At 43.1% G+C, this 22,414-nt stretch overlaps 1 protein-coding gene across 7 annotated transcripts in view; it reads left to right on the top strand.

The window, feature by feature from the left end:
• The window catches only part of RBM6 (RNA binding motif protein 6), a 139,955-nt gene that overhangs the window by 60,212 nt on the left and 57,329 nt on the right, over nt 1-22,414 (top strand). For 4 of the 7 annotated variants that reach the window (XM_030811739.1, XM_030811743.1, XM_030811744.1 and 1 more), the window contains one exon: nt 618-691. The exons of the other annotated variants lie outside the window; for them this stretch is intronic. In XM_030811739.1, coding sequence (XP_030667599.1) covers nt 618-691 — 74 coding nt within the window. The remainder of the gene's footprint in view (nt 1-617; nt 692-22,414) is intronic. 7 annotated transcript variants of the gene reach the window in all.

Genomic DNA, 22,414 nt, shown 5'->3' with positions numbered 1-22,414 from the left:
AAGATTTTAGCTGGTTTATGACTTGAGTTGAAACAAGGAAAAAAAGAGGAGACCTGAAATGGTCTGTCCCCTGCCAACCAGAAGCCTCCTGTGGTATCCAAACAGAATAGTTGCCTCAGTCTGTCAGCACTTCTGTCTTTGAAGGTGGTTTCTGCTTGAAAAGTGGTGACTATTAGCATAGCCTGGGGATAATTGCTTTTTTTTCTTCTCTCGGGATACTTTTTTTTTTTTTTCAGATACTTTCTTGCTTTTGTCAACTTTGTTTTTCCGGAAGATTTAGCCTGTGGTTAAAATGTTTCGGGTCCCCACATGAACTCTCTGTGGGATTACCCAATTCTGGGGTACCTTCACCAGATCACCAGTGCTAAAGAGGGCAAAGGATCTTCTTGGTTAATAGAAAAGGCTATTTTGGAATGAATCTCAAAGTCCAGAAACATCGAGACTTTCCTTCAATACTTTTTTCTATTTGGGGTAGCAACTTTACCTAGTGTAGGGGAGGGAGGGGTTAGTTGGGAGGGCTTGTGTTTAAGGGGTTCAGAAACAGGGGATTTAAGTGTGTCTTTTGTGTTTGCAAGGCACTAACACCACTCCCGTCTGTATTTAAATGCTGTCCCCAGGTTACGACTATGGCTATGTCTGCGTGGAGTTTTCACTCTTGGAAGATGCCATCGGATGCATGGAGGCCAACCAGGTTGCTTTATACTTCGGTCAAATGATGCTGGAAGGATATATTTTTTTATATATGGGGAGGGAGGGTTTCAAATGATTTTACTTTGGAAAGGTACAAGAAGTCTATCTTTGGAGCATACTGCATTCCAACCATCGGTTGTGAGGAAAATCTTTAAAAAGACTGGAAAGCTTTCTCTAGAAAACTTAATGGGCACAGAGTGCATTTTAAAAGCTAGAGCCCAGTTGCTTTTGGACTAGATTCCAAAGATAATAGTTGGAAAAAAAAAAAAAAGACACATCTGGAATGTTTCCTTTTGGAGTGTGACTGAGGTGGTAATCCTGATGCAAAGAATGATCCTTGATTGTCTGTGACCCCAAGGATCTGCCTAGCACAGAAATTCTAGGTCAATAGTTACACCCAGACCTAGGGTGAAGACTTCTGATGGTGATTCCTGTGGCATCAGGTCCTGCCTGCAGGGGCTACTTCCAAAAGAGAGCTATCAGGGAAGAGAGAGGAGTGGATTGTTGGTGTCTATTGCATTCATCATTGTTCTTTGCCAATTGGAGTTGCATACTCAAGTCCTTGGCTGCGTATAGTCAGAGCTGGTGAATCAGAATCTGTGCTCACCTTACGTTTGAACTATCTGGAGTTACTCAGCTTGCCACCTAGATTTTTCATCTATGTCTTTAATAGAACCCTGCCTAGTAGTTTTGGGAGGAATTAATAAATGGGTAGAATCCTTCTTGTTATGGTGCTTCCTTGGGGAAAGTTGTTTTCTTTGAGTTGTTTCAATTCCTCCATCTGTAAAGCAGGAAAAGAAACTTAGGAATATAGTTTGATGTGTTTTTTTTTTTTTTAAATGTACCCACTGCCTATACTTAACAATGTGAATACAGTGGGCCCAGAATCTTTCTTTCTTTCTTTCTTTCTTTTTTTTTTTTTTTTTGAGACGGAGTTTTGCTCTTGTTGCCCAGGCTGGATTGCAATGGCGCCATCTTGGCTCACTGCAACCTCCGCCTCCCTGGTTCAAGCGATTCTCCTGTCTCAGCCTCCTGAGTAGCTGGGATTACAGGTATGTGCCACCATGCCCGGCTAATTTTGTATGTTTAGTAGAGATGGGGTTTCTCCATGTTGGTCAGGCTGCTCTCGAACTCCCGACCTCAGGTGATCTGCCTGCCTCGGCCTTCCAAAGTGCTGGGATTACAGGCATGAGCCACCATGCCCAGCCAGGCCCAGAATCTTAAAAGAAGGCTCTGCCAGAGAAGAGTAGTTATTACATGAGAACTGTTCTTCTTCTGTAGCCTGATGCTTTGTTCAGCTTTGTTTAACTCAGTGTGGCTCATTATATGTACTTTTCTCTTCTTGGCCAAGTTCTCCTCTTATGGGTATGGAGATGACATGCTCTAAATGCTTTGGGAACAAGCACTCATTAGAGAAAACTTTTGATGTGTCCTTACCTTGTTAGTAGTTTAAGCTTGTCAGATCCTTAAAGAATGACAGGCTTAGGACCATATTCCCTAGACTTAAGAGGATTCTCATTGACCATTTGTTCAGTGTCCATCACTGAATCACTTACCAAATACAGTTGACACTCCATATCCACAGGTTCCGCACCCATAGATTCAACCAAATGCCGATTGGACATATTCAGGAAAAAAATGCATTAACACTGCAACAATAAAAAATAATACAGGCCAGGAGTGGTGGCTTACCTCTGTAAACCGAACATTTTGGGAGGCCCAGGTGGGAGGATTGCTTGAGTAGAGGAGTTCGAGACCAGCCCGGGCAACACAGGGAGACCCCATCTCTACAAAAAATAAAAGTGAAAAAATTAGCCAAGTGTGGTGGCTATCAACTTGGGAGACTAAGATGAGAGGATTACTTGAGCCTGGATTGAGATTGCAGTGAGCTGTGATCACTCTGCTACACTCTAGCCTGGGGTGACAGAGTGAGACCCCGTCTCAAAAAACAAACAAAAAAGTACAGTTAACTATTTTATAGTCTTTATTAGGTATTAGGTATATTATAAGTAATCTAGAGATGGTTTAAAGTATATTGGAGGATGTGTGTAGGTTGTATGCAAATACCATGTGATTTTATTTAAGGGACTTGAGCATCCTGAGATTTTTGTGTCCTTGTGGGTCCTAGAACCAATCCCCTGTGGACACCAAGGGACAATTGTACTAATCGCGTCAGAAACTGCTACATGCCAATTTTGGAGAGAAGAAAAAAGCTTCCAATCTGTGTGCTTACGGTGGATCCTATTCTGACAGTCTGTCCAATTTTGAGAACACTCATCAATTCATAAGCAGTGAATGTGATTAAGTCCTTTGCCTCTGTGCTAAATACTCAATGTAATAGCTGATAGCTGAGTGCTATAAAGAAAATGAAGCAGGGTATTGGGAGAATGCATCATGGTGGCAATTTTAGAGGGGTGGTCAGGGAAACTTCTTGAGGAGTGACATACATTTAAGTTGTGACTCTTGGTGAATAATGTATCCAGAACATTTACTATAGTACCTGGCACTTGGTAGCATTTGAATTAATTTGAAATTTGATGTCCTTCTTTCTCTCTCTTACCCTCCTCCACATGTCAAGTAATTTCCAATTATAAATTTTGTGTGTATGTGTGAGACGGAGTCCAGCCAGGCTGGAGTGCAGTGGCGTAATCTCGGCTCACTGCAACCTCTGCTGCCCAGGTTCCAGAGATCCTCCTGTCTCAGCCTCCCAGGTGACTGGGACTACAGATGTGCACCACCATGCTTGGGTAAATTTTTTTTTCTTTTCTTTTTTTTTTTTTTTTTGAGATGGAGTCTCGCTCTGTTGCCCAGGCTGGAATGCGGTGGCACGATCTCAGCTCATTGCAACCTCTACCTCCTGGGTTCAAGTGATTCTTCTGCCTCAGCCTCCTGAGTAGCTGGGATTACAGGCGCCCACCACCACAACAGGCTAATTTTTGTATTTTTAGTAGAGATGGGGTTTCACCATGTTGGCCAGGCTGGTCTTGAACTCCAGACCTTAGCTTATCTGCCCGCCTTAGCCTCCCAAAGTGCTGGGATGACAGGCATGAGTCACCGTGCCTGGCCTTCAATTATAATTCTAAGAAAATAAATTTATTTTTATATCTGAAGTTTAATAAAACTAATTCTTTAAGGAAATGGATGTGGATTAAGCTTCTTATGACACAGTAAACAATCTTATGAGAGACCTAAGAATGCAAGGGAAGAAGTCCTGACTCCTCAGGGTGAATAAAGTAAATATTTTGGGAGGCTGAGGTGGGCAGATCATGAGGTCAGGAGATCGAGACCATCCTGACCAACAAGGTGAAACCCTGTCTCTACTAAAATACAAAAAATTTAGCTGGGCGTGGTGGCGCACGCCTGTAGTCCCAGCTACTCGGGAGGCTGGGGCAGGATAATTGCTTGAACCCAGGAGGTGGAGGTTGCAGTGAGCCAAGATTGCACCACTGCACTCCAGCCTGCTGACAGAGCAAGACTCCGTCTCAAAAAAACAATAAAATTAAATAAATAAATAAATAAAGTAAATATTTGTGGAAGATAAAATGTGTTTATAGGCCGGGCACTATGGCTTAAGCTTGTAATCCCACCACTTTGGGAGACCGAGGCTGGAGGATCACTTGAGCCCAGGAGTTTGAAATGAGCATGGGGTAAATAGTGAGACCCTGTCTAAATTAAAAAAAAAAAAAAAAAAAAAGTCTTTGTCTATCCTTTCCCCCAGTTTTACTTACAGACCAAATCGGTGCAGATTCTGAGTCACCACGATCTGCTTGGCAACTCTTAGTAGAGCCTGAGTGTGTGTGTGCCTCTGAGAAGGTTACTCCAAAGTACTTTGAGTTGAGTTTTTTTGTAACTCTTTGCTATTCTGACTGTTGATGTGAAATGTCTTTTATTTATCATTGGCTGGTACTTGTAGGCCTAGGGGATGGAAATAAAGGAATTTTCTGCTAGCTTGCTTTGTCAAATATTGTTGGATATGTGTGCCTTGATGAAGCTGCTCAAGATGATAACCAAGGTCTCTCTAGCCTTTTCCCAGTGCCTAGATCAAGCTGTCAAACAGTAGAATGCTCTGCAGCAGTACTGAGCATTGTGGCTGTGGTGACCCATCAGGGTATCACTTAGGCAGCAGCTGTCTATCTGGAGAAATAATTTCCAACAGGTATGAAGGTATGAATCTGTTAGCCTGTACCATCACCGTTTCCGTCTAGGAGAAGGGGGCAGCCAGCAAGCACTGTCAGGCAGAGCCTTTCATTCCACCCTTCCTGCAAAGTGTATTTCTAGCCCTGTCATATGCCCTTGGCTTTCTTTGTTGTCAAGTCTCTGGGAGATTGAGGGTACATATTATCTCCTTCTGCTTTGTGTGCCATTGCATTGGGACTTGGGGAGGGGAGTAAGAAGTATTGTGTTAAAATGTTAATCCCTTTCGGTGGTTGCCCAGTTGTGAGTACTAGCCCTCTCAGACTGTTGGCATTTGGTGTGCAGGAATTAGCATTTTATGTTCTCAAGTATGCTGGTGTGATGCTTGTTGTCTACTATTTGGCCAAATTAGTCACTAAAGTGCCCTTATAGAAGATAACTCTGGGAGAGGTATTTATTTCTCTGAAATTTTTATTCTCCTTTCCCCTTTCCTTTCCTTTTTCTTTTTTTCTCTCCTTTTTCTCTTCTTTTCCTCCCCTCCCCTCCCCTCCCCTCTCCTCTTATTGGAGACAAGGTCTCTCTCTGTCACCTACGCTGGTGTGTAGTGGTACAATCATGGCTCACTGTAGCCTCGATCTCCTGTGCCAAAGTGATCCTCCCTACTCAGTTCTCTTTAGTAGCTGGAACTACTACCATCACACCTGGCTAATTTTTTTTTTCATAGAGGCAGGGTTTTGCAACATTCCCCAGGCTGATCTTGAACTCCTGGACTCAAGCAATTTACCTATCTCGGCCTCCCAAAGCACTGGGGTTCCAGGTGTGAGCCACTATGCCTGTCCTATTTTTAAATTTTTATTTTTTTGAGACTTAGGGTTCTGTTCTGTTGCTCAGGCTGGAGTGCAGTGGTACGATATGAGCTCATTGCAGCTTTGAACTCCTGGGCTTAAGCAATCCTCTCACCTCAGCCTTCTGAGTAGCTGGACTACAGGCACCTGCCACCATGTTCGGCTAATTAAAAAAAAAAAAATCTGTTCGTAAAGATGGGGTCTTGTTGTGTTGCCCAGGCTGCTCTTGAACTCCTTGCCTCAAGTGATCCTCCCACCTGGACCTCCCAAAGTGCTGGGATTATAAGCATGAGCCACTGCACCCGGCCTTGCTCACCTTTTTGTGTGACACTATCAGTCTTTCTAAAGTGCAAAGAAAAAGGGTTCTGTTATCATCTGATGTGAAAATTCCTTTAAATATTGACTTTTTCTGGTGTGAGGAATGAAGGCTGTGGAATACATGAAGTTTTATGAAATAGTGTTTTTTTGTGTGTGTGTCAACAAAATTAAGAGAGTTTGGGTTATTGAAGATACAACAGTGTTTTTGAAGGTATATATAGGAAACCAAATCTCAAATGTGGTCTGTCCTTGTGATTAAAATTAGAGCAATAGGGAAGCCAGGTGTGATGGCTCACATCTGTAATTCCAGCACTTTGGAGACTGTGGCAGGAGGATCACTTGAGCCCAGGAGTTGAGTCCAGCCTGGGTAACATCGCAAGACCTCGTCTCTACAAAACATTGTTAAAAATTAGCTGGGTATAGTGGCACATGCCTATTGTCCCAGCTATTTGGAAGGCTAAAGTGGGAGGATTGCTTGAGCCTGGGAGGTCAAAGCTACAGTGAGCCGTGATTGTGCCACTGCACTCCAACCTGGGCGACAGAATGAGAGATCCTGCCTCAAAAAAAAAAAAAAAAAGAGCAACAGAGAAAGCTTATGTTTTTAATGATGAGAATGCTATTTGTGAGGCCATGATAGAAAACATTGGTGAAGAACCTAGTTTGTTGGAAACTTAAATTGGTAGTAAAGACATAATACTATCTGAAACACTTTAGTACTTAAATTGTGTGCATTCCAAGCAACAAAACCAATAATCTGTAGGTTGAAGGTTGTAGTGTTACCTAAACAACTGTCACCCCAAAACCACTTCTTTGAGGAGTATCCGGCATCCTAGCCAGAGCTCAGCTGTATAACTTATGGCTTCAATCATGCCATTCTTGCTGGAAACTTCAATTTCAGTACTTTTTCCTGATCACCCTCAGAAGGGTAGTAGTAGAAACATGGGGAACTGCATTCTAAAATGAGTGTATAGGTTCATATCCTAGCTAGAAAAAAAAATTAATTAATGAGTACAAACCAAGGGTTATTGAAGAGTCTCGCTCTCAAGAGAGTTGGGGTATTCAAGAAAATTAAAAGTGAGTTTAAGGATTGATGGCTTGATTACACATTTTGGCTATTTACCCACTGATGGAGACTTTTTTTTTTTTTTTTTGAGATGGAGTCTCGCTGGGTCGCCCAGACTGTAGCACAGGGGTGCGATTTATCCACTGATTGAGACTTTTTTTTTTTTTTTTGAGATGGAGTCTCGCTGTGTTGCCCAGGCTGTAGTGCAGAGGTATTCACTGCAACCTCTGCCTCCTGGGTTCAAGCGATTCTCCTGCCTTAGCCTCCCGAGTAGCTGGGATTACAGACATGTGCCACCACGCCCGGCTGATTTTTGTATTTTCAGTAGAAATGGGGTTTCACCGTCTTGGCCAGGCTGGTCTTGAACTCCTGACCTGAGGTGATCCGCCCGCCTTGGTCTCCCAGAGTGCTGGGATTACACATGTGAGCCACTGTGCCCAGCCCAGTGATTGAGACTCGACTGGACATGAAGCAGTATAATGTAGCAGTATAACATAGTATTCTGGAAGCAGACTACTGGGGGTTGCATTTCCGCTCCATCACTTTCTAAGGTGTACTTGAACAAGTGGCTTAACCTGTCTGTGTTTTAATGTACTCTCACATACGTCTAGGGATTAAATAAGTTAATGCATGTAAGGTGATTAGAACTGGGGCTGGTGGCCGTGCGCGGTGGCTCATGCCTGTAATCCCAGCATGTCGGGAGGCCAAGACGGGTGGATCACGAGGTTAGGAGATGGAGACCATCCTGACTAACATGGTGAAACCCCGTCTCTGCTAAAAATACAAAAAAATTAGCCGGGCATGGTGGCGGGCGCCTGTAGTCCCAGCTACTTGGGAGGCTGAGGCAGGAGAATGGCGTGAACTGGGAGGCGGAGTTTGCAGTGAGCCGAGATCGCACCACTGCTGGGCGACAGAGCGAGACTCCATCTCAAAAAAAAAAAAAAAAAGAACTGGGGCTGGCACAAAGTGAATGTTGAGTGCATCTTTGTTGTTTTCACAGCAACTTCTCATCTGAAACAAAGTCTTAAGTTACAGCAGCTCTGGTCTTGGCTTAATGGAGTATATGGCAAAAAGAGGATTTGGTGGCAGTGCATAGGAGGATTTTTTTTTTTTTCCCATCAACTATACTTCTCATTTAGCCTGTTGATTGATACTGATTATCAGGGGACTCCTTCCAGCTTCCCTAGTTGGAGGTTTTTTTTTTTTTTTTTTCTTTTTTGAGACAGCGTCTCATTCCATCTCCTAGGCTGGAGTGCAATGGTGCGATCTCGGCTCACTGCAACCTCCGTTTCTGGGGCTCAAGCCACTCTCATGCCTCAGCCTCCCAAGTAGCTGTGGCTACAGACACGTGCCTGGCTAATTTTTGTATTTTTGTAGAGACGGGGTTTTGCCATGTTGCCCAGGCTGATCTCGAACTCCTGAGGTCAAAGTGATCCGCCTATCTCAGCCTCCCCAAGTGCTGGGATTACAGGAGGGAGCTACCACGTCCGGCCTTTAGTAGGAGTTTCTGCTGCCTTAGCCTTCAAGAGAGAATCTTAAATTTTCTTTTTTTTTTTTTTTTTTGAGACAGAGTCTGGCTCTGTCGCCCAGGCTGGAGTGTAGTGGCATGATCTCGGCTCACTGCATGCTCGGCCTCCCAGGTTCACACTATTCTCCTGCCTCAGCCTCCTGAGTAGCTGGGACTACAGGCACCTGCCACCACGCCTGGCTAATTTTTTTGTATTTTTTGTAGAGACGGGGTTTCACCATGTTAGCCAGGATGGTCTCGATCTCCTGACCTCGTGATCCGCCTGCCTCGTGATTGGCCTCCCAACGTGCTGGGATTCCAGGCGTGAGCCACTGTGCCTGGCCATGAGAATCTTAAATTTTCTAAAGAGAAATAGCAGGAGACAGACAGTACCACATGGAGTATGTTTAGGCCATGTAGGAAATCTAGCCTGTGGCTTTAAAACCGTAAGTTCTAAATTAGCTGGGTATGGTGGTACACACCTGTAGTCCTAGCTACTCCAGAGGCTGAGGTAGGAGGATTGCCTGTGCCCAGGAGTTCAAGGTTGCAGTGAGCTGTGATGGTGTCACTGCACTCCAGCCTGGGCAACAGAGTGAGATGCTGTCTCTCAAAGCAAAACACCCTAAGCTCTGATAACCAACCCATTATTTGCCACATCTCAGGCTCTTTAATTATGAGAGGTGCTCTAAACTGGATTCATTTTAATTCTCTCGAATTTGAAAAATAAACATTTATCATTTGGCAGTTTTAAGGGAAACTTCTGATACGTGTCCTACAATGGGTTTATAATTATTTTTGTCACAAATCATGGTTTATTTCTATGGATTAAAGTAGTTTAGTTCTTAATTTGTTCTAAATTGGAAATATACCTATATGTTTTAACCTCGTGCTTCTGTGTTGTCACATCTCATTAGCTCAGGAGTTGTACAAAGGCATAGTTCAGTTAGTGATCTTGATTATAACTTTGGTTTATGACCTTATGTACGTTCAGATGGTATAGGGTTTGTAGCACAGAAAGATTAGAATTCCAGCTTCATTACCTCCTGACTCTTGTAACTTTTTTTTTTTTTTTTGAGATGGATCTTGCTCTGTTGCCCAAGCTGGAGTACAGTGGTGTGATCTGGGCTCAATGCAACCTCCACCTCCCAGTTTCAAGCGATTCTCCTGCCTTGGCCTCCCGAGTAGCTGGGATTACAGGCACACACCACCACGCCCACCTAATTTTTGTATTTTAGTAGAGATGGGGTTTCACCATGTTGGCCAAGCTGGACCTGAACTCCTGACCTCAGATGATCTGCCCACCTTGGCCTTTCAAAGTGTTAGGATTACAGGTGTGAGCCACCGTGCCTGGCCTCTCTTTTGTAACTTCTGAACCTCAGTTTTCTCATCTATAAAATGAGAGGATGATCATAATACCACCCATAGTGCAGTTGTGAGGTTAGAGTATGTAGTATATGCAAAGTGGTCAGCATGATAACTGGCATGTGGTAAGTGCTCTGTAGTAAAGGGTGATTCATAACGCTGGACTCTGCTTGGTTGTACCAAATTCTCTTTTTCCTTGGCTCCTTATCCACCCCTTGGGATTCAGAGATGGCTGAAAGTGGCAGGCAGTGCTGCTTTGGATGGCAGCTTGATTTTGGAGAGCCAGTTCACATAGTGCTTTTGTTCAGGACCTCGGGATTTCTAGACAGACAGCAAGAGAGTTGGGGTAACACCTGTCGTAAAGTGTCTAAGGAATCAGTACACAAGCATTCAGGCATGTGAGGGCAGAAGACCATGACTATACCTGCCTTCCTACAGTCAACAGCCTGTTGTTTCTGCAGGTAGCATTGCAGGTAGTTCTTTTATCAGAAAATTCTTGTAGGCTGCAGGTGACATTGAGTGTTATTAGGCATCTTCTTCATTCAAGTTGAACTTGGAGGTTACAGTGTATCTTTATGTCCCCTTCTCCACAGGTGTTTAAGTGTTGTCATTCATCCTCTAGTGCATAGGTTATTTGTGCACATTTCTTGTTAAGGATATTGATGAACTGATCATTAGTTTATCTAGAATAATGTTTATTTTATATTTTATTTTATTGAGACAGGGGTCTTGCTCTATCACCCAAGCTGGAGTGCGGTGGCACGATCATGGCTCACTGCAGCCTCGACCTCCTGGGCTCAAGCCATCCTCCCACCTCAGCCTTCTGAATAGCTGGGACTACAGGTGCGTGCCACCACACCTGGCTAATTTTGAGAGGGTAGAGGGGAGGTAGAGATGAGATCTCACTATGTTGTCCAGGCTGGCCTTTTGCTCCTGGACTCAAGCAGTCCTGCCTCAGACTCACAAAGTTCTGGAATTACAGGTGTGAGCCACTGTACCCAGCCTAGAATAATTATTATTTATTTTTATATTTATTTATTTATTTTTTGAGACAGAGTTTTGCTCTTGTTACCCAGGCTGGAGTGTGATGGTGCGGACTTGGAACCTCTGCCTCCTAGGTTCAAGCGATTCTCCTGCCTCAGCCTCTCATGTAGCTGGAATTACAGCCACCACACCTGGCTAATTTTTGTATTTTTAGTAGAGACAGGGTTTCACCATGTTGGCCAGGCTGCTCTGGAACTCCTGACCTCAGGCAATCCACCCGCCTCGGCCTCCCAAAGTGCTTGGATTACAGGCGTGAGCGACGGCACCCAGCCTGAATAATTAGTTTTAATCTCACAGGGTGAGATTTGTGAGGTTAATTTTGTATATTAATGATGTATGTATTACCAAAATCTGTGGTCAAGTGAAATTCGTGCTTAATCTTTGCAAATGCTGTTTCCAAAGAAAAACATATAGGAGAAAAGGTGGTGTATCACAGGATGTAGAGTAGTGGTTACTGGGCACAGGGGTGGCAGGGGAGTTGGGGTGTGGCAGGAGAGGATAGAGAATGATAACTGATTGATACAGGGTCTCTTTTTTGGGATAAGGAAAATATTTTAGAATTAAATAGTGATGATGGTTGACCAAGCTTGTGCATGTACTAAAAGCCATTAAATTGTATATACTTTAAAACAGTGGATTTTATGGTATGTGAATTTTATCTCAATTTTTTAAAAAGTCTTTAAATGTAGTATGAAACTTTTTTTAAGGCCAAGCGGGGTGGCTCACACCTGTAATCCCAGCACTTTGGGAGGCTGAGGCGGGCAGATCACCTGAGGTCAGGAGTTCTAGACCAGCCTGGCCAACATGACAAAACCCTGTCTCTACCAAAAATGAGAAAATTAGCTCAGCGTGGTGCTGTGTTCCTGTAGTCCCAGCTACTCGGGAGGCTGAGGCAGGAGAATTGCTTGAACCTGGGAGGCAGAGGTTGCAGTGAGCTGAGATTGTACCACTGCACTCCAGCCTGGGCGACAGAGCAAGACTGTCTCAAAAAAAAAAAAAAGTTTTTTTAGGGTTCCAGCACAATGGGAATGAGTCCAGATCTAAAATAAAGTACAGATTCATTTACCACCCTCCACCCTACCCCAAGCCCCCAAAAAGATTGTTTGTCAGGAAGTTAGAGTAAAATGGTCTTAAAATGCATCAAGGGGGCTGGGCACAGTGGCTGATGCCTGTAGTTTCAGCTACTCAGGAGGCTGACGTGGGAGGATCACTTGAGCCCAGGAATTCAAGTGAGCCATGATTAGACTACGCACTCCAGCCTGAATGACAGAGCAATACTTTGTCTCTTAAAAAAAAAAAAAGGCATGAAGAATTTTTTTGCTAATGGTATCTACTTACCACAGAGGAACATTTAAGCTAAATGTCTGAAAGATTATGGATGGAGTTGGTAACAGGCTCCATTTGAACTGGTTATGTAGTTTATGCTCAGTAAGGTTGAGCGGACTTTCTGCTTTGAGTTATTCACAGTTAATAAAGGACTATTTTGAAGTAGACCGAAAATGAAAATAACATTAAGAAATCCTTGGACTAGGCCGGGCGCGGTGGCTCACGCTTGTAATCCCAGCACTTTGGGAGGCCGAGGCGGGTGGATCACGAGGTCAGGAGATCGAGACCACGGTGAAACCCCGTCTCTACTAAAAATACAAAAAATTAGCCGGGCGTGATGGCAGGCGCCTGTAGTCCCAGCTACTCGGAGAGGCTGAGGCCGGAGAATGGTGTGAACCCGGGAGGCGGAGCTTGCAGTGAGCCGAGATCGCGCCACTGCACTCCAGCCTGGGTGACAGAGAGAGACTCCGTCTCAAAAAAAAAAAAAAAAAAAAAAATCCTTGGACTAATTTTTAGGGGAGATTCCTGTAATCGGATGGTTTGTAGTTGTCAATGTAGACCTTTCCTGGTTTCCTGAAATTGCTAATCAAAGCCCAAAGCCATGGGAAAAGACTGGATTGCAGCTAGAATGTGTGCTCTGCACATGTCTTTCTTAGAGGCCTCTTTCAAGCAGCCTTGACACTATGGCTATCATCTTTGACCCTCTTAGTATACGGAGAGTTGTAGGGTTTCTTTTTTTAAGGGGGAAAACATTATTGACATAAATTATGTATCATAAAAGTCACTCATTTTAACTGTACAATTCAATGATTTTTTAGTAAATTTACCAAGTTGTACATTTATTATTATAATTAGTTTTACAACATTTTTCTTTTCTTTTTTTTTTCTTTTTCTTTTTTTTCTGGGAGACAGGATCTTGCTCTGTTGCCCAAGCTGAGTGCAGTGGCATGACCATGGCTCACTGCAGCCTCCACCTCCCGGGCTCAAGCAATTCTCCCACCTCAGCCTCCTGAGTAGCTGGAACTATAAGCTTGAATTATCATGCCCAGCTGATTTTTTATTTTTTGTAGAGAGAAGGTCTTGCTATATTGTCCAGGCTGGTCTTGAACTTCTAAACTCAAGCAATCCTTCCTGCCTCACTCTCCCAGACTGCTGGGATTACAGGTGTGAACCATCATGCCTGGTCTAGAACATTTTCATTACCTCAGTCGGATCCCTGTTTGAGGGTACATTTACATTTTTAATTTTTTAATTTTTATTTTTTTTAGAGATGAGGTCTCAATCTATTGCCAAGGTGGTCTTGAACTCCTGGTTTCAAGTGATCCTCCCACCTTGGTTTCCCGAAGTGCTGGGATTACAGGCATGAACCACCGTGCCCAGTCCATTCCAATTTTTTTTTTCTTTTTTTTTTGAGATAGAGTCTCACTCTGTCGCCCAGGCTGGAGTGCAGTGGTGTGATCTCAGCTCACTGCAACCTCCACCTCCTGGGTTCACACCATTCTCCTGCCTCAGCCTCCCAAGTAGCTGGGACTACAGGCGCCCACCACCACGCCCGGCTAATTTTTTGTATTTGTAGTAGAGACGGGGTTTCACTGTGTTAGCCAGGATGGTCTCAATCTCCTGACCCTGTGATCCGCCCATCTCAGCCTCCCAAAGTGCTGAGATTACAGGCGTGAGCCACCGCCCCTGGCCCATTCCAATTTTTTAAAAAAGTGATTTCAGACTTATAAAAAAGCTGCAAAAATTCCTGTGTTCTTTTCACCTAGATTCTTTTTTTTTGTTTGTTTGTTTTTTTGTTTTTTTTTTGAGACAGAGTTTTGCTCTTGTTTCCCAGGCTGGAGTGCAATGGTGCGATCTCGGCTCACCGCAACCTCCCCCTCCCAGGTTCAAGCAATTCTCCTGCCTCAGCCTCCCAGGTAACTGGGATTACAGCCATGCGCCACCACGCCCGGCTAATTTTATATTTTTTAGTAGAGACCAGGTTCCTCCATGTTGGTCAGGCTGATACTGAACTTCCGACCTCAGGTGATCCGCCCACCTCGGCCTCCTAAAGTACTGGGATTACAGGTGTGAGCCACGGTGCCAGGCCCACCCAGATTCTTTTTAGCACATTTGAATGCAGATTTTTGAATAGTTATGATCTCTTCTCATTGAAAAAGGGGCATCATTTGACTTGACCTCCCACCAGACTCTTCCTTTGAGGTTGGATGGAGGTGCTTAATGGATGCTGTGGATGGTGTGTGAATTTCCATTGGGTTGAGTGGATGATGTATGTGGAAGGCGATTGGGGTTTACTTTGTGTCAGTGTCTCCAAGAGGTCCCCCACTGGGTTTTGTCAGGTGCTGGGGTTGGAGGTCAAGAAGTAGGGCAACATTTAAAGCTTCCACTCCTGGGCACTGTGAGGTTTTTATAGGTCTTTTAAAAAAAACAGTGAATAGGCCGAACGCGGTGGCTCACGCCTGTAATCCCAGCACTTTCAGAGGCCGAGGCAGGCGGATCACGAGGTCAAGAGATCAAGACCATCCTGACCAACAAGGTGAAATCCCATCTCTACTAAAAATACAAAAATTAGCTGGGCATGGTGGTGCGCATCTGTAGTCCTAGCTACTCGGGAGGCTGGGGCAGGATAATCGCTTGAACCCTGGAGGTGGAGGTTGCAGTGAGCCGAGATCTCACCACTGCACTCCAGCCTGGCGACAGCGAGGCTCTGTCTCAAAAATATGTTCTTCCGTGAGACAGCAGGCATTTGGGTGCCCGATACAAAAAGAGGAGGGACTATGTGCTAGTCAGCTTTAGACTGAGAAGCAACAGCAACCATGGCAAAGGGGAAGCAAACTTTACTGAGTGGCCTTAATAATGTTATTCGTCAGGCAGTGGCTCTTAAACAGGAGTTGCAAGCAGTGATTTTTGACATGCTCTTCTCCTCCCCAACCACTGGACATTTGGCAATGTCTGGAGACATTTTTGGTTGTCACAACTGGGAGAGGGTGCTACTGGTATCTAGTGAATAGAGGCCAGGGATGCTGCTAAACATCCTACAATGCAAAGGGCAGCTCTCCACACAAAGAGTCATCTGGCCCAAAAATCTCTATTGCTGAGGTTGAAAAACACTGGTGTAAGGAGACAAGAGTTGTGGTTAGTCAGAAAGGATGACCTGGCCTGCCATGGATTGTCTTATAATCAGTTATCTCTTTCCTTGCCTTATTCTTGGTCCCAACAGAGTGAGGATTGGCAAGGGGGTTTGGGAATATAGTGGGAATGCTGTGTAGTGAGAGTGCAGGCATGGCACTCCAGACTACCAGTCACGAGCTTAGCCTGTGTCCTTGGGGTAGGAGCTGTAGAATAAGACCTATTTGATATGTGGACCAGAATAAGTTCTTTAAGTAATCAAAGGTAATAAACATTCTTAAAATATACTATCACTAAGGTAGTCTATCATCCAGCAGAATGAGGGAGTAGTCAGAAGATTATACATATTTGGCAGCAATAACTAGAAAAACCAAACGAGTTGAGATTTCTCAAAATAGGTTTTACTTCATATTTCAGATAGTTTTCCAGGGAAAATTGAAAATGCAAGTGCAGATTTTCACATCCTTCTTTATACTGATTAAAACATTTGAATCTATTGGATCATCTTTTCATCAGGCTTTATTTCACAGGGCCATCTACTGGATCCTGCATGCTGATATAGTTAAAGGGACTGAACTCAAAGTAAAAGATGCATATATTTTATCTTAATACAATATCACTTTGCTGTAAAGGGAAACTGCTCTGTATATAGAATGCTGTGTAATAGTGATTGGGCTGTTGGGAATCACATTGGAAATATCAGTAAGCAACTCATTTTAACTTTCGTTAACACAGTTAAGTGCTGAGCACCTCTTGTGTTTGAAGCTCTGTGCTGGGTAATACGTGTTTATTAATGAATGAAAAAAAAACACAAAAATTAGCCAGGCGTGGTGGCGCCCACCTGCAGTCCCAGCTACTCAGGAGGCTAAGGCATGAGAATTGCTTGAACCCAGGAGGTGGAGGTTGCGGTGAGCCGAGATCACGCCACTGTACTCCAGCCTAGCCGACAGAGCGAGACTATCTCAAAAAAAAAAAAAAGTTTTTTATTTTTAAATTTTTTGTTTTATTTCTTTTTTTCTTTTTTTTCTTTTGAGACAAAGTCTCGCTCTGTCACCCAGGCTGGAGTGCAGTAGCATGATCTTGGCTCACTGCAACCCCCCGCCTGCCAGGTTCAAGTGATTCTCCTGCTTCAGCCTCCCAAGTAGCTGGGACTATAGGTACCCACCATCACGCCCGGCTAATTTTTGTATTTTTAGTAGAGACGGGGTTTCACCATATTGGCCAGGCTGGTCTCAAACTCCTGACCTTATGATCCACCCGCCTCAGCCTCCCAAAGTGCTGGGATTACAAGCATGAGCCACTGCGCCCGGCAAAATTTTTATTTTATTATTATTATTATTATTATTTATTTTATTTTTTTTTTTGAGACAGAGTCTTGCTCTGTCGCCCAGGCTGGAGTGCAGTGGCGCCATCTTGGCTCACTGCAAGCTCCGCCTCCTGGGTTCACACCATTCTACCTCAGCCTCCTGAGTAGCTGGGACTACAGGCGCGTGCCACCACGCCTGGCTAATTTTTTGTGTTTTTTTTAGTAGAGACGGGGTTTCACCATGTTAGCCAGGATGGTCTCGATCTCCTGACCTTGTGATCCACCCGCCTCGGCCTCCCAAAGTGCTAGGATTACAGGCGTGAGCCACCGCTCCTGGCCAATTTTTATTTTATTTTTAATTGATAATTGTATATGTTTATGGAGTACCCATGTTATGATACATGTGTACATTGCAGAATGATTGAATCAGGCTAGTTAGCATATCCATCACCTCATGTAGTTATTTCTTTGTAGTAAGAACATTTAAAATCTCTTTTAGCAATTTTGAAATAGATAAAATACATTGTTATTAACTATAGTCACCATGCTGTGCAATAGATCACTAAAACTTCTTCCTCCTGTCTGACCGAAACTGTATACTCTTTGACTAACATTCTCCCTTTCTCCTCCACCTGCCTTCTCCACCCATGGCCTCTGGTAAACCACCATTCTGCTGCCTACTTCTGTCTTTGATTTTTTTAGATTGCACATGTGAGATCATGCAGTATTTGTCTTTCTGTACCTAGCTTATTTCACTTAGCTAAGTGTCCTTCATGTTTTTCCACATGTCGCAAATGGCAGAATTTCATTCTTTTTTAAGGCCAAATAGTATTTCATTGTGCTTACATACCACATTTTCATTATGCATTCATTCACTGATGGGCAATGGATGAATGGATATCATGGCTATTGTGAATAGTACTGCAGTGGACATGGGAATGCAGGTATCTCTCAGACATAATGATTTCAGTTTCATTGGATATATACTGTACCCAAAAGTGGGACTGCTAGATCATATGGTGATTCTAGTTTTAGTTTTGTTTTTTTTTTTAAGAACCTCCATACAGTTTCTAAAATATCTGTACTAATTTGCGTTCTCACAGTGTAAAGGGTTCCCTTTTCTCCATATCCTCACTAACACTTGTTACCATTCATCTTTTTTATAGTAACCATGCTAACAGGTATGAGGTGACATCTCATTGTGGTTTTGTTTGTTTGTTTGGGACAGTGTCTTGCTGCATCACCCAGGCTAGAGTGCAGTGGCGTGATCCCAGCTCATCTGCAGCCTTAACTTCCTGCACTCAAGCAGTCCTCCCACCTCAGCCTCCCAAGAAGCTGGTGTGTCACCATGCCTAGCTTTTTTTTTTTTTTTGAGACAGAGTCTCACTCTGTTGCCCAGGCTGGAGTGCAGTGGTGTGATCTCGGCTCACTGCAATCTCTGCCTCCTGGGTTCAAGCAATTCTCATGCCTCAGCCTCCTGAGTAGTTGAGATTACAGGCATGTGCCACCACACCCAGTTAACTTTTGTATTTTTAGTAGAGATGAGGTTTCACTATGTTGTCCGGGCTGGTCTTGAACTCCTAGGCTCAAGTGATCCTCCCACCTCGGTTTCTGAAAAGTGCTGGGATTACCAGCATGAACCACTATGCCCAGCTCCTCATGGTTTTAATTTGTGATTCTCTGATAATTATTGATGTTGAACATTTTCTCATACATTTTTTGGCAATTTTTTTTCTTCTTTTAAAAATTTTGTTTTTAGCCATAAGGCCAGGAATGCATGTATGTCTTCTTTCAAGAAATGTCTGGGCCAGGCACAGTGGCTCACGCCTGTAATCCCAACACTTTGGGAGGCTGAGGTGGGCGATCACGAGGTCAGGAGATTGAGACCATCCTGGCTAACATGATGAAACCCCGTTTCTACTAAAAATACAAAAAAATTAGCTGGGTGTGGTGGCGGGCGCCTGAAGTCCCAGCTACTCGGGAGGCTGAGGCAGGAGAATGGCATGAACCCGGAGGCGGAGCTTGCAGTAAGCCGAGATTGCGCCACTGCACTCCAGCCTGGGCGACAGAGCAAGACTCTGTCTCAAAAAGAAAAAAAAATGTCTGTTCAGGTCTTTTGCCCATTTTTTAATAGGGTTATTTGTTTCATTATTGAGTAGTTTGAGTTCTTTGTACATTTGGGATATTAGCCCTTTATCAGATGGAAGATTTGTAAGTATTTTCTCTCAATCTGTGCATTGTTTCTTCACTTTGTTAATTGTTTCCTTGCTTTGCAGAAGCTTTTTAGTTTGATGCAATTCCATCTGTCTGTTTTTGCTTTTGTTGCCTGGCCTTTGGGAGTCATGCACAAGAAATCATTGCCTAGACTAGTATTGTGGAGCTTTCCAACTATAGTTTCTTCTAGTAGTTTTACAATTTCTGTTCTTACATGAAGCTATGAACAGTACCTGTATAGTTATCTCTGCCACCCTTCTCTCAACATTACATACACAGCCTCCCCAACTATCAACATCCTGCAGTATAGTGCATATGTTACAATCAGTGAAGCAACATTGATACATCATTATCAAGGGTTCACTCTGGGTGTTGCACCTTCTATGGGTTTCCACAAATGTATGTCATATATCCACCATTATAGTACCATACAGAATAGTTTCATTGCCCTAGAAACCCTCTGTTTTCCACGTTTGTTCTTTCCTCTTGCAAACCCCTGGCAACCACTGATCTTTTTATTGTCCGTGTAGTTTTGCCTTTTGCAGAATTTCATATAGTTGGAATTGGACAGTATGTAGCCTTTTCAGATTGGCTTCTTTCATTTAGTAGTACATTTCTCTGTGTAGTCTCATTCCTCTATGTCTTTTTGTGGCTTGATAGCTCATTTCTTGAATAATATCCCATTGTATGGATATATCACAGTTCATTCATTCACCTACTAAATGACATTTTGGTTGCTTCCATGTTTTGACAGTTATGAATAAAGATGCAATAAATATCCGTATGCATGTTTTTGTACAGACATACGTTTTCAACTAGTTTGGGTAAATACAAGGGTCATGATTACTGGATCATATGGCAGGAGTATGTTTAATATTTTTTTTTTTTTTGACATGGAGCCTCACTCTGTCACCAGCTGGAGTGCAGTGGTGTGATCTCGGCTCACTGCAACCTCTGCCTCCCAGGTTCAAGTGATTCTTCTGCCTCAGCCTCCCAAGTAGCTGGGACTACAGGTGCATGACCATGCCCAGCTAATTTTTTGTATTTTTAGTAGAGACAGGGTTTCATCGTGTTGGCCAGGATGGTCTTGTGATTGACCTCGTGATTTGCCCACCTCGGCCTCCCAAAGTGTTGGGATTACAGGCGTGAGCCACTGCACCCAGCCCGTAGAGTATGTTTAATTTTGTACGAAACTGTCAAACAGTTTTTCCAAAGTAGCGATTACATTTTGCATTGCTACCAGCAATGAGTTAGAGTTCTGTTGCTCTGTATCCTTGCCAGCATTTGGATGGTAGCCATTTTGATTTTTATTTATTTATTTATTTATTTTTGAGACAAGGTCTTGCTCTGTCACCCAGGCTAGAGTGCAGTGGGATGATCTCAGCTCACTGCAGCCTCCGCCTCCCAGGTTCAAGTTATTCTCCTGCCTCAGCCTTCTGCATAGCTGGGATTACAGGCACGCACCACCACACCCAGCTAATTTTTGTATTTTTAGTTTCACCATGTTGGCCAAGATGGTCTTGAACTCCTGACCTTAGGTGATCTGCCCCGCCTTGGCCTCCTGAATTGCTGGGATTACAGGCATGAGCCACCATGCCTGGCCTCCTTTGGGTATTTCTATTGGACAGTCATGTCATTCGCGAACAAAGACAATTTTATTTCTTCCTTTCTAATCCATATACCTTTTATGTCCTTTTCTTGGCTTATTGCATTAGCTAGGATTTCCAGTATAATGCTGAAAGGAGCTGCCTTTCTCTTCTTTTCTCTCCTTTCCTTGCCTTTTCCTTTTCTTCTTTTTCTTTGTTTTCTTTCTTTCCTTCCTTTTCTTCCTATAGAGATAGGGTCTCACTATGTTGCCCAAACTGCTCTCCAACTCTTGGACTCAGGTGATCCTCCCACCTCAGCCTCCCAAAGTGCTGGGATTACAGGTGTGAGCCACCACACCTAGCTGAAAAGGAGCTGTTGAGAATACATCCTTGTCTTGTCCCTGATGTTAGTGGGAAGAAAGCATCTAGTTTCTCACCATAAGTGTGATGTTAGCTATAGGTTTATCAAGTTGAGGAGGTTGCCCTCTGTTCCTAGTTTGCTGAGAGGTTTTTTTTAAATCATGAGAGGGGATTGGATTTTTGTCAAATGATTTTTCTGCATCTATTGGTATGTTCATGTTATTTTCTTCGTCAGCATGTCGATGTGATGGATTACATTAATTGAATTTTTTTTTTTTTTTTTTAGATGCAGGGTCTCACTCTGTTGCCCAGGCTAGAGTGCAGTGGCACAATCACAGCTCACTGTAACCTCAAGTTCCTCAGGTCAAGCAACCTTCCCATCTCAGCTTTCCAAGTAGCTAGGACTACAGGCACAGACCACCATACCCATCTAGTTTTTTAAAACATTATTTGTGAAGATGAAGTCTCTCTATTTTGTCCAGGCTGGTCTGGAACTCCTGGGCGGGCTCAAGCAGTCTTCACCTTGGCCTCCCAATTTGTTTGGATTACAGGTGTGAGCCACTATGCCCAGCCTCATTTTTGATATTAGTAATTTGTATCTTCTTTCTTTCTTTTCTTAGACTGATTAAATGTTTATCGATTTTATTGATCTTTTCAAAGAACCAACTTTTGGTTTCACTGATTTATCTCTATTGATTTACTGTTTTCAATTTCATTGATTTCAGCTCTAATTTTTATTATTTTCTTCTGCTTACTTTTGATTTAATTTGCTCTTTTACTGGTTTCCTAAAGTGGAAGCTCAGATTATTGATTTTTAGATTTTTCTTCTCTTTTAATATATGCATTCAGTGCTGTAAATTTCCCTCTCAGCACTGCTTTTTGTGTATCCCACAAATGTTGATAAGTTGTGTTTTTCATTATTGTTTACAGTTGTGTGTTGCTTAATGATGGGGATAAATTCTGAGAAATGCACTCTTAGGCAATTTTGTCTTTGTGCATATATCATGGAGTGTACATACACAAACCTAAATGGTATAGCCTGCTACCCACCTAGGCTATATCATTTAGCCTATTGCTCCTTAACTGCAAGCCTGTAAAACTTGTTAGCATATTGTATATGATAGGCAATTGTGACACAGTAGTAAGTATTTGTGTATCTAAAGATAGAAACGGTACAGTGAAAATATAGTATTTCAGTATTTTGGGACCACCATTGTATATGCAAGCCCATTGTTGACTGAGATGTCATTATACAGCATCTGACCATAATTCGGAATATTTTTAAATTCCTCTTGAGATTTCTTCTTTAGCTTGTGTGTTATTTAGAAGTATGTTTTTAAATCTCCATATATTTTGGGATTTTTACAACTATATTACTGTTACTGACTTCTAGTTTAATTCTATTGTGATCTGAGAGCATATATTATTATTTCTGTTATTTTAAACTGGAAAAGGTGTGTTTTATGGCCCATAATGTGCTGCGTGAGCTTGAAGAGAATATGTAGTTTGCTGTTGCTGGATGGAATAATC

Source organism: Nomascus leucogenys, chromosome 4, assembly GCF_006542625.1.
Source record: "Nomascus leucogenys isolate Asia chromosome 4, Asia_NLE_v1, whole genome shotgun sequence".
Classification (NCBI taxonomy): domain Eukaryota; kingdom Metazoa; phylum Chordata; class Mammalia; order Primates; family Hylobatidae; genus Nomascus; species Nomascus leucogenys.
Note: the sequence above shows the minus strand (reverse complement) of the source record. Positions and strands in the feature narration are given on the sequence as shown.